Source organism: Vanessa cardui, chromosome 4 (assembly GCF_905220365.1).
Source record: "Vanessa cardui chromosome 4, ilVanCard2.1, whole genome shotgun sequence".
Taxonomy (NCBI): Eukaryota; Metazoa; Arthropoda; class Insecta; order Lepidoptera; family Nymphalidae; genus Vanessa; species Vanessa cardui.
This window is the reverse complement of record NC_061126.1, coordinates 6,277,675-6,296,636: the sequence shown is the minus strand read 5'-3', so window position 1 is coordinate 6,296,636 and position 18,962 is coordinate 6,277,675. Positions and strand designations below refer to the sequence as shown.

General features: G+C 32.6%; 1 protein-coding gene and 1 long non-coding RNA gene across 6 annotated transcripts in view; one reads left to right on the top strand and one right to left on the bottom strand.

Annotated features, from left to right (window-relative positions):
• Positions 1-18,962, bottom strand: part of LOC124544054 (neurogenic protein mastermind-like) — a 31,365-nt gene that overhangs the window by 11,560 nt on the left and 843 nt on the right. For 3 of the 4 annotated variants that reach the window (XM_047122452.1, XM_047122453.1, XM_047122454.1), the window contains exons 2-3: positions 10,801-11,017; positions 2,357-3,109 (exon numbers count right to left, since the gene is read on the bottom strand). In XM_047122452.1, the coding sequence (XP_046978408.1) occupies positions 2,357-3,109; positions 10,801-11,017 (970 nt within the window). The remainder of the gene's footprint in view (positions 1-2,356; positions 3,110-10,800; positions 11,018-18,962) is intronic. The other variant, XM_047122455.1, reaches the window with a different exon arrangement.
• Positions 13,011-17,606, top strand: LOC124544055. Of its 2 annotated transcripts, XR_006967518.1 has the most exons (4): positions 13,011-13,155; positions 13,450-13,534; positions 15,581-15,682; positions 15,770-17,606. It is a non-coding gene; the product is annotated as an uncharacterized LOC124544055 (long non-coding RNA). The 2 variants fall into 2 exon arrangements; XR_006967517.1 differs by having other exon boundaries at positions 13,011-13,534.

Genomic DNA, 18,962 nt, shown 5'->3' with positions numbered 1-18,962 from the left:
AAATACTAACTCAACTCTAACTGAGAAGGATCGACAAGATACTCTGTAGTTATTACTTTTCGTTATTATCAGTAAGATAGTTTATTAAATATAACAATTTAATTATTACTTATAATGCTTAGAAATGAATGAATGACTCAACACTTTTTTATAATCCTACACATATAGATAAAGATTAATACTATTACTATATAGTTATCGACGACACTACTGAACTGGCTACTTATTTATAAACGACGTAAGTTTTGGTTGACGCCTCATTCTTTATGTCATTATAATATTAGTTTAGTTTGATGATTACGGGGTGGAACCCAAAAGTGTAAGAACAGCGAGAAGTACAGTAAATGTCCTAACAAATGCGCGAACCATGTCGGTACGGAGAATTTGGTATAATATCGAGAGGTAATTGTAACGTTTAGGGTCGATCTGATTTCTATTTGAATTTGCATTTTTTGATATCTGCTCTGTTTTCTTGACAGAGTACGATGGAACAAAAAACCTTTTTACCTTTATCAAAAAATTATAAAAAAGTGAAAAAATATCATTAAATTGAAAAATAAAACATACGTTATATCGTATGAACTAGAACCATGGATTAAATGAACTTATTTACCTAACTGTAAGAGATACAAACTTCATAGGAGGTACAACGTACGTATTGGAGTAGAACATTTTTAATTAAAAGAGCGTTAAGATAACTGTGGGTGGGACACGTGGTGTCAGTGCAGGAAGTAATCGGACGAGTGACTACAGTTTTTTTATCAGAACACTTCTAATGTCGCCAGCGGTGTTTAGACATCGTACAGTACATTACAGAGCGTGTTTCGGCACACGTTTTTGTAATAACTTAAAAATTTCTCTATACCGAACGATAATGATGCTAAGTTAATGAGTTTTTCAAACTATTATCCCATCAAAACATATTGGCCGTATTCCACTTAACGCTGCATCTATATTTTTAACGATATTACAAACATCGTAAACTCATTATACGTAAAGTTAAATTATAAAATCAAACATATGGCTCTAGCACATATGGGATTTGCGAATCCTATTTTGGACATGTGATTGAGGTCATTCAGCTTACATACATACTATTGTTTTACCATATTTGTGTTTTTTAAACTGGATACTAAAATATTTGCCGATTTAAATCGTCTATTCTATTGTTTTGAAAACGCTTATAAAATATATATCATATAATTTGCATTTTGTCCTTCGTAACATTCATACAATCCGAACTGTATGTATAAATAACCATACGACTATCTGAATCTATCATATTTGCGTTTACGTCAAGCTTTTGTTATGAGCATCACATGGGCTAGCTCTACCCTAAATTCTAGTACGATAGTTTATTATAAACAGCTGGCAAACCCACAAATCTGTTGATTATTTAAAATACGACTAATTAAAATAGTTGAATTGTTCATTTTATATACATAACACATATTTACAAACGACGAAAGATAGCTTACTAGAAATAAACTAGTCGTGTATAATCATTTCAGACTATTTATTGTTAGTGCCTTTTGAAAATTCCATGAATAAATATGAGTTTGCAAATAATTACATTTTGATTATATTATACTAGTTTGTACGCGAATCTTGCGTTACATAATTATGATTATTTTGTAAGCTTAAAATTCGTAGCGTTTATTTATAACTTTTTTATTAATTAAAATATGTAAATCGTATTAGGTAACTCTTTATTTATAACTCATACTGCACCAAGTTCATACTATATATTTAGTTACTAAGGCCAGCAAGTTACGCTCTGAAACCATGAAATGCCTTCTCGGATTTCTTTAGCGATAATATCAGTCGGTATCTATAGAAGTAGTTGGTGTAGCTATGCTAGAGGAAGACGGCAAGGATAGTCGCGTCGCGCTCGCTTCTAACCCTTCGGAGCCGCCGAGTAGCCGGCACTAGGCAGCGCGCGCACTCTGGGCCCGGTCGATACTACACCAGACTCCCATGTTTTTTATGTCCTTTCATGTCACGAATTACCCAATAAAGAAGACTTCCAATTACAAAACGCAATTTACTGCATACATTTTATGACATTCCGGAAAATTATCGTCGTAGTTTCAAAACAGGCGATACGTAACTCTCTGAATAATAGTTAAAATCTACACGTTAAACGGGCAACACCCGTTCATATTTCGCTTCTATTCTTATTGTTTGCTAACGATATTGACACGACACTATATATTATTTTATATGGAATAAAAATATATTTTGTAGTTACAAAGAAACCGAAAGCAATATAGGACCTAAGATAATAGTCGTTAGGCAAACCAAAGGATTTTTTGCTATTTAAATGAATAGGATGTGGGTAGTTGTTATCACTTACTTGCAAATTGTGATGAGGCTGTGAAAGATGGAGCTGCTGCTGTTGAGACATGTGTAGGTGTTCCATGGGCGGCTGTGTAGGTCGAGGCCGATAGCCTCCGTAGCCACGGTATCGCGCCCAGTCACCTCCTGCAGCCTGCTGATGTTGCTCCGCCATATGTTTCAGCGTCTGCGCTGCGGGGGACATTTCGCCTCCACCATAAGGTCGGGGTGCAGGTTCACCTTCCGGCGGTTCATGATTACCCATTCCGCCTCCTCCATTAACTTTGCCGCCATCAAGATCAAAGTCTTTCATGAGCTCGGGGTACTCGGATATTTCGGTGATGAGGTACTCGAATGCATCATCTCCGTCGTCCTCGCCGATGAGATCGGCAAGACCTGGGAAGGCCGAGGCGGCATCTCGTTCCAGAGCGGCCGCACACTCGTCGAGACCGACGAATTCGTCGTCGGCCACCTCCGACTTGCATTCGGCTTTGCATTCCCGCTCGCAGTCTAAGGGGGACGGTACGCGCGGAGGTTGCTGCGGCGGCGGCGAGCCGGATGTTTTCACCGCGTTGGCGAGCGCTTTCACTGTCACGTTCGTAGAGATCTGTTGCGGTTGCGAGTCCGCTGCGGAGGTGGTAAATTCGAGCTGCTGGACTATTTCAACGGAAAACTTAGTCAGTCCTTCGCCATTACCGCTCCCGGCGTTGTTGTTACCTCCACATTGTAATTTAGCTGGTGGCTCGTAATCACCACAACCAAATTTTTGTTGCTGCAACAATTATTTCTCAATTAGATTAAAAATATATTATACGATCTAAATTAAGTAGGTATATGTTGTTAGTTGTAATTGTTTAGTGTTTCAGAAATGAATGCCCTTATATTAATTTGAATTAAATATTTTCTCTTCGTGAAATAAAGAGAGTATTGGAATATAATTATTTCATAATCGTTAAGTGCATATTTACCCTTTTTCAACTAGACTAACATTAAACAAGAAAACATAAGTAGGTATTGATATTTAACACGTGAGTTACATATGTACGAGTCCAAAGCAAGATCCGCGTAGACGGGTAATATCCGGCCAACAACGAGATTCGACATCGTTTAGTAATGTTGTATGTTACACGCCCAATTAACATTTAGCAATGATTGACTCTTAAGCTATAGGATATCAATGTTTAGGTAAATTAATAATAGGAACGTATTAAAACGATTGGGCTTAAATGTTACGACAATAAAAAAGACGTCGTCGAGTACAGTGTGGACAGACCTTAAATATTTGTAAGATCACGTGTGCAAATAACTGCTAAACGTGTATGAGATGTTTACTACATGCGGCCAGACGGCTATCATTGATTTAATTCATATAGCGATGGTTACATTAAAAGTCAACCTAAAATACTTCATTCTAACAACAGAAAAACAATCTTTATCGCATATATTTGTAAAGTAATATGCAATTAAAAAAAAAGCAAATTACAGATAAGGTATAGTTAAGCTAATGCAATTGACTTAAATACGAATTTCATATTAAGAAGCACAGATTGTAGTGTAATTTATAAGTTATAGTTATTGCGACAATAGTGAGTTTATAGCCGATGGTCGGCGTAAGAATATATGTTAATATAAATACATTACTTACTAGCTTTCCAATCGGCACCACAAGAATACATTATGGATGATCCTATGACATATTATAACATCAGTTTTGTACCAAGCGAACCTCCTACACAGTTATAATAATAAGAGGCAAAACAAATCATACTTTAGTAATTCTAGTAGGCTAGTACAAAAAAAATCAAATAATCAAGACTAAGTACTTTTAAATACACACATTTTAAAATATCTAATGTAATGGCGCCAATGGAAATGTTTAAAGTCATTTATATTGATAATACGGTGCAAATGAAGTAATATTATGTCGAGTTAATGTTGGTGTCAGTTTTTCCTACTATTTTAAAAAGGAATAATGATCGTGTCAAGTCTTCAAGGGATAAATATATAAAACTTTTTATATATAAATTTGAATTGTACAAATATTTCTTATAGTTTTATATTAAGTCACTTTAGGATATTTCTATTTAGTACTTTGAATTCAAATCCGATCGAAATAAGCTTTTATATTAAGCTGGTTTATAAACTCAGGATAAACTCAAGCTCCATAATAAGTTTATGTCGTATATTTTTGATAGATATGTAGAATATTATTTCAACGTAATCTGAGAGAAAATTATTAGACCGGGCGCTGTCCGAGCGAAAGTGGAACCCTATTAAAAATACTATAACTACTATAATAAATTACGTTTGCGCACTGCGCACTACATCTATCGTTATCACAAAATAAATAAAATAAAAATGAACATTTTCTCAAATAAAAATCCCGTTTGCATGTTTCAATTTCGACCCGTACTTTAAGACATATTTAAAAATATTAAAATAAATGCAAGCGCTGTTAAAAGGCGGACACGCTCGAAGTGACACCGATTGTATCCAAATATTTAAAAAAATATATATTACGGTAGGTATTGTGACACAGTACAGTACAATAACAGTACTGACAGCTCTAGTCAGTTATGGTTTTGACAGTCTTTTCTAAGAAAAAAAACTGTCAAAATCTTATATGGCTACTATTCATCCTATAAAATTCCTAAATATTGTATGAATAAACTTTTAAAGCGATATAAACTTTTCAGGTTAATTAAAAAACATAAACCTATCTTTATTAAATTAGTATTTTAATAATACAAAAAAAAATGCGATTACATATTATATGTATGAAATAATAAGAGAACGCTACCACGAAATATTTTTTTCAACCTTGGGAATGAAACGATGACTGTCACGTACTGCATTTTTTTTAAAGCATTAACAAAGTATATAACAAATTTAATGACATACTGCCTCTCGTAGGTTTCAAGATTTTTTTTACTCTGAACTGTCGTTAATCTTTCCACAATCGATTAATGATAATCAATTAAAAAATTGAGTATAATACATGTTATTATGACTTTGTTATATATCGTATCAATTAATTATATCAATAATGATCGATGTTGGAAATTGTAAAGAATAAGCAATATTGAAATTTGAATGGTTGGAATGATTAGCGAAACTGTTATTGCAATTCACAATAACTATGACTGTTGATCACGCATTGTTGTGTCGTAACTACGTGATGGTGATAACATTCAATCATTTGTGTTAATTGCGATCTAAGTATAGAGAGTAATCTTTTCAAACGTTAATAACATTGCACGTGATTGAAAAATGCACTACAGTACCGGTTACTTGAATATGAATTATGTTTTAAAAAAACCTTAACTTGTGTAAGAAGTTGAAAATTTAGCTAGAGCGATACCTTAGGAAAGTGTGCGGGCTCGGAGGTCGTCGCAGTGAGCGGCGCGAGACAATACGAGGCGATGGTTGTGCAACGAAGCAGTTTACACAACCTCACTCCGCAGCCCTACCGAACTGCAGCTAGTAACGCTTAACAATAGCGAAGCTAAATATTCAAACGTTTGCTAAATTATAAATAAGTAAATATAATTAAGACTTCACTTCTATCTCTATCTCAATTAATTTAATCTGCAATCTGTTATAACATCATACAATAACGAACGTACGTTTTTCTTTAGTATACAAAGCCTGAATACCATTTTCTTTTTCTCGAACAAATATTTTATTTACGCACTATGTCGCGTCGCGTGTTAGGTATATACAATCGTAGTCGCAGTAACGACAACTACAAACACGTGCCAATCAAAAGTAAGGCATACTTTGTGACATTTTCCTATAATTGTTTTATAAAGGAAAAGAGAATCAATATCCAGTAAATACAAGAAATTATAAATAAATTGACTAGTTTCCACGTCTATTTCATAATTTCTATAATTCTTTAAGGTAATATGTTATTCAATAATCGAGTGATTACTTTGTCATTTCTAGTTTTATGCAATACTGTTTTCTTTAAAATGTGATGACAAACGGAATGAAACACGGGATGCGATGGCAGGGGTCAAGTCAATTGACATCGGGTTACATCCGGGCGCGATTCGTCGCGTCCCTGCGCCAGCACGTGCTGCTAAAACAATTATCATACATGGTTCGCCATCAATGGAACAGAGGTATATAAACTTCTTGGACGTATCGGGATAATTGGTTTTATAATATTCCGCGTAGCGTTAACTAATTTTTTTACCGGTTACGTTTTATAGCCATATAATATAACGTTTGATAAAATAGTACACATATAATAAGCATTTATATATTTAAAATGGTTGAGGCATTGAGGCTCAATATGGTAAAAACTAAACGACAGCTTTAATACTAGTAACTCTTTTGTTGTTGTAAATGTAATAAAAATTAACCGTCCTTAAAATCAGGATATCAATAAAAATTTTAACATTAATTACAAGTTAAGAATGATGTTAATTCTATCTTCGGCATATTGCTTATCGTTTAATCAGATCGAAATAACTTAATTATCACAACAATAAACATCCATTGTCTTGCTCTTGTCACTTCGTCGTGTACATTGATTTGATCATCTGAATATGACGTGTAAGTATCGATTCTTCAGGCTGATAATATACCATTCATATTAATTTACTTATTACTTAGAATATTGTAGAACGTTTTTCAATAAAAACATACTAAACCAAATTAGGAGTAGGAAGAATTCTAACCGTCTGGTAGGCTACCACTCACTGGCCATTTCTACCGACAAACTTACTGTGATTTGTTGTTCTTCTATTAAATTGAAGATTCAGTGTTATTATAAAGAACAAAAGAAAGTATCTACATAATATCATAAATCCCGTGATTGAAGGCGTTAGGAATGATTTGTGGAGTCGAAGGTCATTTGCTGTTCTGCCTTTATAAATTAAATGACTTTGAAAATAACAGTCCTTGATCAAATTAAAAAATATGGAAATGCTGATCAAATTAAAATTGTTAAATTAGTTTGTTCATAAACGAATATACACTACAATAATACGTAGGTACAGATTGCTTTCGTTGCACTAGATTGCGATGTGGGATATTCATTTACCGGTACCCCTTTGTAATGAAACCTCGAGTCTAAATGTCTCAAACGGTTTGGAAACATAAAGAATCGTCATGCCCATGTGGGGTTCGAACACAAACGTGCTATCAACATTATACGAAATTTGTCGGCAAGGTTTAGACGTGACAAAGTTTAATTTTTTTCAAAATGACCTTTAACAAAATGATACCCTATTGTGCACTTGTAAATATTTTTAAAGGTAACTTGCCTGGTCTATTTATTCGAGTATAACGGTACAATATTAAAAATAATATTATCATAGAATTATGTATTAAAACAATCGACGGAGCTAGATCCGTTTATAACTGGTTATCTCATTTTTTTATCTTCACCTTCTTTTGTATCGTACGAAGGTTTGAAGGTACAATTCTATCATCGCTGACACAGTTTTGCGCGTTGAAACTATGTAGGTACATAAATCTACGTTCGTTTAGGTATGAATATACAAGAATGAGCAAAATATATCAATTCTTGTACACGTAGTTACACTGGCTCTCTCACTTGTAAAACAAACACAACAATACTGTTTAGCAGTAGAATATGTGATGAGTGATTAGAGCTTAAGTAAAGTACGTACGTAGGACAAAAAGTAACCAAGTATCACTTACTGTTGAACATATAAATCAGGAACTAGTTATTATCACATACTTAAGTTCAAATTCAAGTGTGTTTTTATCCAAGAAAACTAGACATTAACACATTTTTGAATCGTCAATATTTCACCTCTAGCATCGTTTAGAAAAGAAGCCTCCAGCAATAAGAAACTGCAAGAAACGCACATATTTGCTGTTTCCAAATAAACTAGATTTTCAATTATGTAATGATATTCGTATTCACAATTATTGACCCTAATCAGGCCTGTGTTGGAACCTAAATCAAGGCGTCTTCATTACAAAAAGTATTATTTTAATAAGCAATAAAGCTTACTTAATAGATTCTATTTTCCCATGTTTTAGTATATATGCGTACAGATGCATATATACAAAAATATACCAGCAGCCAAAACCGTTCTCTGTACCGTAGGTAAGCGGAAAACAGGGTTGGGTAAAAATAAATATTGCTATATTCCATAAGTAATATCTTTTTAAAAACTTGACCGATCACCATGAAACTGTTCATATACATACGTAGACTCTATTCCAATCATAACGAAAATAAGAAATAAACAACATTTGTTGAGAGCTTGATTAATCTATGAAATTCACTACGGATTTGCGAAAAAATGGCGTTTCCAACTTGAATTCTTCTTTGAAGTAAAATTAGTGTAGAAGCTGAAGTATTCGAGTAGTAATAGTGTAGTATTCGAGGGTGATAGTGTCGTATTATAAATAAAGATATATTAATCAACTCTTAGTAGTGCATTATATAGCTGAGTTACTAGCAAATCTCCTGAAATACCTATATTATGGTTTGTTTACCTTTTTTCTTACCTCCATTGGAATAGGCATTGTATATATTTGTTATATATGCTGGCCAATTATTGTCACTAGATACTAGATGACGCTGCAGCGTATGAACTTAAATGTATTTCGAGCAATTACAATCATTTGGTATGCATGCATAAAACATAGACATGGAGGGCGTCTACAGGATTTACTTAGTGTTTTCAATTTTTAGTAATTCATTAAGTGCCTTTCAAACTTACGTTTATTCTTATGTATACTGATATTTTAAAGTAATCAGTTACTGATATCTAATTTGGTTTGTTACGTTAATTTTAATATCTCTGATAAGCCTCGAGAACCGAGTACTGCGGTATCTGCCATTCGTAATAACTTTTTATTGCTTAATCAAGTATTCACAACAGCAGTAAATAATGAATTCATCGTGAATTATAAAATTTGGCGGCGTATTGCAAAACTGAATATGCACCGTGAAACCTACGTAATTGTAAAAGAACTTCAGCGGCAAGGTTATATGCAATCGATCAATCGTAGTACCTACAGTATGGCACGTAGCATTAGGGATTGGCAAGGTTGATGTAATACGGTGAAGGGAGTGTATCGATTCAACCGAACATGTTTGATCTCCACTAACTAAAATTCGCTTGAAGTCAAAACCTGTACGAATTAATACTTGTATTTTATATAATATATTATAATATCGCAAACACTTTTGTCTGTATGAAATCGAAGGAAACATGAGGTCAAGTATCCAAGGTGACATTCAAACAAAACGCGCAACCAGTTATGTCGCGTACGAGCCGTGTTCGCGCTACGTTCGCGTGGAGTTTGCACTTTGATATCCATTGCTGTATTCAATATCGCGATATATATGGAGTCTCTTTGGAAAATCTAAATAATCATTCCAATATTATCACTACATAACATACTGATTATATCTACGTTATATCGCTTTGTGAGCGATTTTCACACCAGGCAGTTTTTTGTGAACTGTAACGTTTTCATAATACAGTACTTTAAAAAAAAGGAAATTAAAAAATCTACACAAATTTCTGTTTCAGCAAAGAAAGCACTAAAATAAATTCATTTTTTTTATAAAACTATTTTAATATCAGTATTTGGAGGTTTTTCACATAAATGTAAATCGCCCTTTAAACTTTGAAATTTAGACATTGGAGATTATCTTTATGCGGAAATCATTGGGCTATTATAATTAAATCTGATTAAAAAAAAAGCCTGGTGGTTACTGGTTTACTAGAAGAGGCTTACAGAGATTCGAGAGCTCTGTAGAAATTGTAGTATTCTAATTAATTTCAAATTAAAAGTACATATAAACGGGCTTCTGTATGTATCTAACTAGATGTTGTCTAAACTAGGGTTTAATGCAACACGATCTATCTGCTGGGCAAAAGCCTCCTCTATTGAGAAGGTATATTATAATATGTCATCTATAGCAATGTCTGTATCATCAATATTTAAATTACTACGATTTAACAAGAATGCTTTTATGAAAAGCTTTCACTTTTTATTAAACTCCAGTATTGCAGTGATTTTACATGTTGCAACCAACTTTCCTGTAAGCATTTAGAAATCTTCAAATCTTTCTTAAACCTGTGTTATGTCTATTAATTTTGCCAGTTCGATTGTGACATCTGAACCAATAATGTTCTCTCCAACTACGTTGAAATAATAAAATCCCCTGTATAACCTATGTTATAATGAACGTTCCATGTGATTTGGATTAGCATTATTTGGGCGAATCGCGTATAAAACTTACAAAAACTTACCTTCCTCAAAATTTCATATTTTATTTATAAATATATATTCTTTATATCAAATCAAATCATTCTTCCTCGTGTAACAAGATGAGTTCGGAACGATGTCTTTAGTATTTCTATTATATTTAGTGACAACATAAGGGCATTGGATACAGTAAACGCGTAAGTTAATTTGTAAAGCACTGTTAGTATAAAGTAATGTAAGATAGCTCACACAGCTCACATGCACGCTGCTGTGCAGATTGCTGCTGATGGCGGGCAGGTCGGGCTTGCGGTCAGTCTTCTTCGCCTGCCGCTTGGCCTTGCCCTCCAGGAAACGTTTTTGAAGCGCGCTCGTCTCAAGATTCTGCTGTTCGCAGGCTCCACTAAATGACTGGTCGAATCTTGGCACGCATTCCGACTGACGTCTTCTATACGTTTCTATTCTTCGCCTGGGAAACAAAAACATAAACTGAATTGATTAAATTTTTCATTATTACCTTTATTCATTAATATTTTTATCGTTGTCCTTCCTTATCATTGTTCGGAAGGTCATTGAATACACACAACGGCTTATCGATATATATTTATTAATATTTTTGCATAAGCAATCATATTAATTTTATTTCCGGTACAAATTGTTTAAGTTCATACGGTCTTTTTTATTATATTATAGGTTTGTGAGATTAAAAATTATAAATTTTGAGAAATCTCTATTTCGGGAATCAACTGAACAATGAACTCTTAAGCGAACAAAATAATATTATAATCCTTTGTGAAACAAAATATTCGTTGTACAATATTACCAACGTGTTGATGTTATTCTGAGTATCTCAAGAAAAATATTAAATTATTTTATCCAGCCGGCTTATATAGCTGCTGCTTATAGGATCCTATGTTAGGATACCGAAGAAAGTAATTGTGTTGTTCCCTCAAGATATATATGTATAATCAGTACAACCCAAAGTTAAGTTGGCGATGTTACACGCCTCAAATAACATGAACCTGATCACTATTCTGCCGTCCCGGATAACTCTAGTATGCTCTCATACTATCTGTGTGTTCTATAATATCAGATTCTGCGCAGTCTCAAGCCGAGAATGGCCGCCGTGCCCGAAATTGGGTAATAGCGAGTAACGGATTCACTAAGCGCGGGAATAATGTTAATAATTGGGTTATATTTGTTTATGTAGATAAGCAAAATTTTCATGAATATAATAATATGAAATTTATCCATTAAATGTCGAATAACTAATTAAACAGAAAACAATTGGCTTGAAAATAATTTAGAGTGTTTTAAGAGTTTAAGTCAGATTGGTCAAGACTGGTCTTCTTCAGGTGAAGATGAGGCACACGAAGGTGCCAAATGTGCTAAGCGATGTCGATGTTCAGTCAGCCGCAACTCCCGAGCGCGGTCACCTTGAGCAAATGTTAATGCGGACACTCGAACAAAAAAAATAATCACTACGTTATTCGTCAGCAGCTGTGTTACCAAACAGTGAAACATTCAAGGCTTACCTTCCTTACCTTCGTATTTTTCACAAGTCAACTCTTTTTCTTTATTATATAATATATAAATCAAGCATATATACAAATACGACTGAAATTTGCTCCTTTTATTATTTAATTGTTTGAAATTGACAAGTGTTTAATAATTGAACTGATTTAGTAATATGTAAAGCGCTTTTTAATATTTAACACGATTTGAATTTGCGTGCCGTATTTAGCATGCAAAAGCAGCACAATGTTTGGTTAGCTAATTGATTTTGATTATTGAACTATCAGCTCATTTGAAAATTTATTTACTGTTGTTAAGGAATTACAATAATATACCTAACATGAATAGTATTATTTATGCAAAAATCGTGTTAGAACACGAATGAAGTAGGCAAAACAATTTAAAAACACAGAGAGAAACTAATAACATATACAATTATTGGTTACGTATTAAAACGATAACCATTTTTGTCTCTTAGATACAATTGGAATAATAATAAGATAAAACCAAAATGAATTTATTTAGGGCTGTATTAAAAGACAACTCAAAGAATTATAAAGAAATGAACCAAAGAAGACTTAAACTGCAGGCCGCATTGATAGCTTTTAGAATTACAGGTCCCGAAAATACAGCTTTCATTCTCATATACAGCGACTAAACTTACAAAATCCATCATAAGGATATGCACCTAACTTGATACGGTACAAATCTAACGAAATATTTACAATATATTTTACTATCTTCTATTATTTCGAAATAATCTATTGTGATATTTAGTATATTTATAACACACAGGAAATACATATATCAAAATGTATAATCACATCTATATCTAACTGATAAAAATAATTATAATATGTTTTCGAATCTTATTCTATCTTATTTTACGTGTGTAATGCAAAATTTCGTCTAATAAATCGATTTTGAATATTTAACTTTCGCTCAGTCGTAACAATAATAACAGCGTAGTCATTCACCGCATCGTGTATGAGTTAGGTAATCTTTTCGATTTGTAGACGTTACATAACGAGTTAGTATCGGGGCAACGTCACTCGACGTTTCAAAGCCGATATCAGCGCGCATAGCTACGAGGTATTAGGCTGTATAAATTGTTAAGTGCGATAAGAACCTTGTTTAATTACTAGAATACCGTGACGCGTTACTGGTAGCAGTGATGCGCGCGCGTCGTTGTTTATATCGCGAGTTGCGTGGACGCTTTCGATGCCGAGTGCGACAGAGTTGTAACTATTACCCCACCTCGCAGCGTTATCCAGGGAATGGCAATAGATGACGTTACTTACAACGACCAGTTTAGCTCTATGCTACTTTCACTAACAAGAAGATACTTTTGTTATAATAAAACCGTTATAATACATATATGTTTAGTTTCAGGTGAACGAGGAACATATTTCGGATTCGATTTGTTTTTAGCGGATATCGAATTAGGTTGCTCATATAAGATGTATAGACGGTAAGTTAACGACTGCAATCGTTGTCGTATTTATTGTTATGTTCTATATACGATGCAACAGTAACTCAGACTACAAATAAGATCGATAATTGTCGAGTAAAATTCATAATAACAATTAAAAATTAAGTCAAATCTTGGTAATGTAAAACAATTATCGTCAGTAACTAGTTAAGTTACGAGATATAACACAAACTAGATTAACGCTCCGTCACCTCTGTCGGTCAAAAACCTGTCACATTCTGGTTTTCTGATAAGATAGATTTTATCATTCGTCAGTCAACAACAACTAATACGTTAAACATGTTTAAAATTAATATTTTAGCGTGGAAACACATCTAATAAAACACAATATATAAAACGTAGTTGAGATTTAATACAAAATCAACATTATCATATTTTATACGACAGAACAATATTTTTATTTATTTATAGTCAGTATCAGTCAGCGCATTGATCTTTGTAAATCATTAAAGGACAATATTAATTTTTTTAGTAATTCATTAAAATACGTAAGTATTTGTTTTAAGCGATAACCGCCTAATTGGTTATTATAAGAGCTGTTAACTTTAGTGATTTCGTTATTTTGAAGTTTAATTAAAGGACGATTCGGATGCATACATCGCTACGAGGGGCCCGGCGCAACGCGTGTTCGGGCGTACCGCACACCACCCGGTCGCACATAAACTCGTGGGTGTTTTTGTTTAGTTCATTGACCAGTACGACTGTCGCGCGCAACGCAAACAACGCCTCCGATAAGTCCCGATTGTATGTCACGCTATGTCACCGACACCGTAACGCTGTGTTCCCTCAGGTATCGTCTCCTGCTCTCTACGCCTGCCTTATATTATATTCTATTAAAGCCGCATCGATACTTTACATTAGCTTAGTTACGAAGGCAACAATTATTCCTCCTTACTACATAGTTATTAATAATAAAAGTGACATCACGGTTTGAATAATTTGATTTCATATTAGTCACTTTTCGTATTTAATGAATATTATAAATTCAAGTGAAATCACTGGTTTGTGATGAAGAATTAATTATTATAGATTTGTATCGTTATCGTTGTCTCATGATAAATGTATATATAGTATATTTTATTCGAATAGAACACCAAGCACCATCCTTTATTTCAACGAATCATTGAATAATCTTTAGTAGATCTGATTTCATCGTTGTTTCGCATTGTAAGTACAACTTTCTCTGCGACACGGACGCGATACACATACTGTAACCTCCAAATTCTGCTCCTTTCATATTAATAGTCCACACATACTACAGAACATCGACATTAAAATCAATTTTAATTGTCCACAATAATATTTTCACGGGATAAATTACGGAAAACGTGTAAAGTATATTTGAAATTCTAAACGGCATCATAGGCCTTTCTAATAATTAAACATTTTAAACTAAATTTACGTCTTGCATAATAACGTTGACCTTAATTTGGAACCGTAAATATTTCTCAGTATTTGCAGTAATCTAGCTTAGCATTTAGCATTTCCATTATTTTTTGCGGTTTCAAAATACTTATTTTCAAATCGACATGACTACGCAATAGTTAGAAAATAATAATCTAGAGTAAATTTAATATTATAACACTTACTATACCACTTACAAATAATACTAAAGTTTTCGTACCTAATTTTTTTTTACAAATTACATTTAGTGATTTATCAACGACACTTTGTTGTTTCGGTCCTTTTAATAATCAATACGGTGATTTTTATTCATTTCCGAGAATAATATGTCATATTCATGTAATTCATATTCCCGGCTATGTCCGGAAAATATGGTCGATGAACAAGCATATCGAAGCCAGCACTGCGGATTACGTTGAACTTACAACTTACGATCGATGAGCGTTGGCGTGAAGAAACTTATATACACCCAATATTCGTTTTACATTAATTGTATTACACACTTTAAAAAATTTAATTTATATAATGCAGATAAGCAATTCGTCTTTCATTATGACATTTAGTCTATAAAAAAGATTCCTTCAATATCCCAGAACACTTAAAAAGACAATTTTTTTCCAGAGGAGCAAGTCGAAACATCAATATGGGCGCAAAGGACGGTCATATCTAGGACACTTATTGTCTCTTAATGTCGGAATCAAAATGGTGGAACACTTGGACAATGTATGTGTAGTATATGAATAGTTTTTTATTATAATTTCTAGGAATAGGAACACGAAAATTTCTAACGTACTATATATATGATTTAAGGCTACGTCGGCCTTTCTAGACGGGGACTAGTCAAATATACAGGAGATTGGGTCCTCAAACAGAGGGGACTCTATTCGTTCACTCTCATGTTCCAACGGACCGGCAATCCGACAAGGCCGCTGAGTTCCGGCGCAGTAACAATTGCTTACCACGCACTAGGAGAAGCATTGCCTAACTTCCAAACTCTTGGCTACTAAAGAGAAAAACTTATTTATTTAACTTGACATAAACTTAACTTGACATAAAAACGAACTTAGAACTTGTATAGCCTGTATAACAATTTAAAGTGATTTTACACATTACAGTTTATTTTTGACAAACTAAAGGACGCGAAAGATTTTGTATAAAGTTGTTTGTTACACATTCACGATTGAAACTGTGATCGGATTCTAATGAGGCTTTGACAAGAAGTCGACGATATTATAATATGTTATATTGTAATTTGGCATATATTAAAATAATCAAGCTATAACTATTTACAGAATTGTCAAACCAGAATGACAACACTAACGTAATAAAGACTCAAGACATACGAAAAATAAGAGCGATAAAAAATTGTTAAACACCGTGATAGAGATTAATATAATTTCAATTTATAAAAATATGAATATCATTTAGGTATAATGTATAGCAAAATATATCTAGATAGTTTATCTTGAAATGCAGGTTTGCCGAGAAATAAATATAGTCGAGTGTATGCATGCAGTGACCGTTTTATACCGTTAGATTTAGCACGGGCGTAACATTGTACCTAGAACAGCTCAAAATATGCAGGTACATACTATGCAGTATCGTATCAACATAATGAATCAATATTATACATAGTCTCGAGGTAAACGGCACCTTTAAATAAAACTTTCGAGCAGACTTTAAACACTGAATTGGATTATCATAGTGACAACTGGAAAAAAAAATAATTTTAAAAATTCAATTATATAATTAATACACTGACGCATTAACTTTCGCAGGGTTAAGAAAATATGAGCTTGTCAAATATTATTTGAATAACTAATGTTATAGTATAAATACTTTTACTACAGTATTATTACTTTTGTTTCATATTTTATTTGGTTGAATGTGTCTCATGAAATGGACTGCAAGTAATTAGCACTATATTCTTTGTGGTCTATATTTTCTTTATTGTTACTACATTGTTTTGCAACCTTAAAACGCATCATTACCTATTTTGTAATGAAATTCATAAATCTCAGAAAACAAAGTACAGTGTAAACTCGTTATAACGAAATTCAAGGGACTGAACATTTTTCTTCGTTATAGAGTTATCGTTATATGGAGTGAACAAAAAAAAAAAATCAAATTGATCGAATCAAAATCTAAATAGATAAAATATGCTTATAAATAATTGTTTACGCATATAGTCGGATAACTTTGTGTGACTTTTTTTTATATGTGGTGGAATCGTCTTGATTAAACAACAAGAAAAAATTCTACCAACTCAGCGACAATTGGTGGTGATTCGGTTTCCGTCCACTTGATCATGTTCTTCATCTTAATAAAAAAATACGGATTGCAGCGAAAAATGCTAACTTAACTAACTTTTTTAACTCTATGCTTCGAAGATTAGATATCATTGGGTGAGCAGGATAATAAATAGTTACTGTCTAAAACTATGAGAATTGCTGTATCGCTATAAAGTGTATCAATATGTGGATTTCAAACCAACCAAATTGTTCTCACTTCTACTTTATAGAGAGTTTATCATTATAAAGGATAACATTATAAAGAGTTTACACTGTATTTTCTTACTACACAACAGCATGTTACTAGTGTTCATGAAGTACATATAACGATAGTTCATTATATGTACTTCATACAGAGTTTCAAACATTATATAATTTTTTAAAAATAAATATTTGTCATTATATTGTCCTGTCTTAATTATTTCAGCATTGACATACCTACATATCACAAAAAAACCCAGACATATTCTTCAATTTGGTAAACTATTTTTGATTCCAATGATTTACTTATCATCGGCAACCAAACTCATAGACTAGCTGACTACATAGGAATTATACATTGTGTACATGTAAGAGTGTGAATACAGATGCTCTCTCAGTTTCCTTCTAACTTAGGGGTACTAACTGAGAAATTACAGCAAAAGGTACAGTATATTTTATTACTCTATATATTTTATTAGATTCTGAAGTCATGATTTAAAATAAAAATTAGATTTAATAAATTGGATATACATTATACAACCTCATCAGCTTGCCATGCCACAATGCCACAATTAGCTAATTAAAAATTTGATACAATACATGGAGTTTTCTTGAGGCAACATATTCTCAATAAATCTCTTTAAAATGTCAAACATATTTCTCGGATGTTTTCGCTGTTCATCTTTCTTTTTAAAGCCTGTCTTCTTTGGCAATAGAAGAAGTGGTCTGAACACAACAAAGAGGTAGGCCGGAGACTGATACTGTACTTCTATCGAAATAGCTGTTTTTATAAGTATTTATTGTATCAACATATAACTACGAGTAAGCTGATACACATTATGATGATACACATTTTGTTTTAAATTTGCTATAACTCATTTGTTTTAATTAAAATCGTTCCAGTTAGAGTGCTCAAAATTTATAAATATTTTGTAATTTATTTAAAATAATTTAACCTTCATGTAATATTTTCTTCAAAAAATATTATTTCGTAAATCTAAATTTGGATATATTTAGCTATAATATATTTACCATTGCTTCATAAACAATTTTCAGAAATTCAATGAATAAATTTCTTCCTAATTTAAAAGAAGAAAAAAAGGGTTTAATATGAGTAAATCATATTACTCATTAAGTTGAAGTAATATTAAATTTTATACTAACTTATTTAGTTCAATTTTAAAAGCTAAGTCAAATGTATAATATGAATATCAATCTCTTCAACATCAACTCTTTTAAATCATAAAAAAATGTAATATCCTTAAAGATATTTTTCATTTTTAATTATAAATATTTTTCTAGAAACAAAATTGTGTGACATGCATCGCAACCATATGTGACTTGCTGTTCGAGTAGTGAAACGTTTTTATTGATGTTATAAGCCATTGTTACAGTTTCAATTCCTTGTAATATTTTGCTTTAAATACTGTTATCCAACAAATTCAAATAAAATAAATAGGCACAAGAGACACAGAGAGCTCAAATACTCATTGAATCTATTATAAATTATA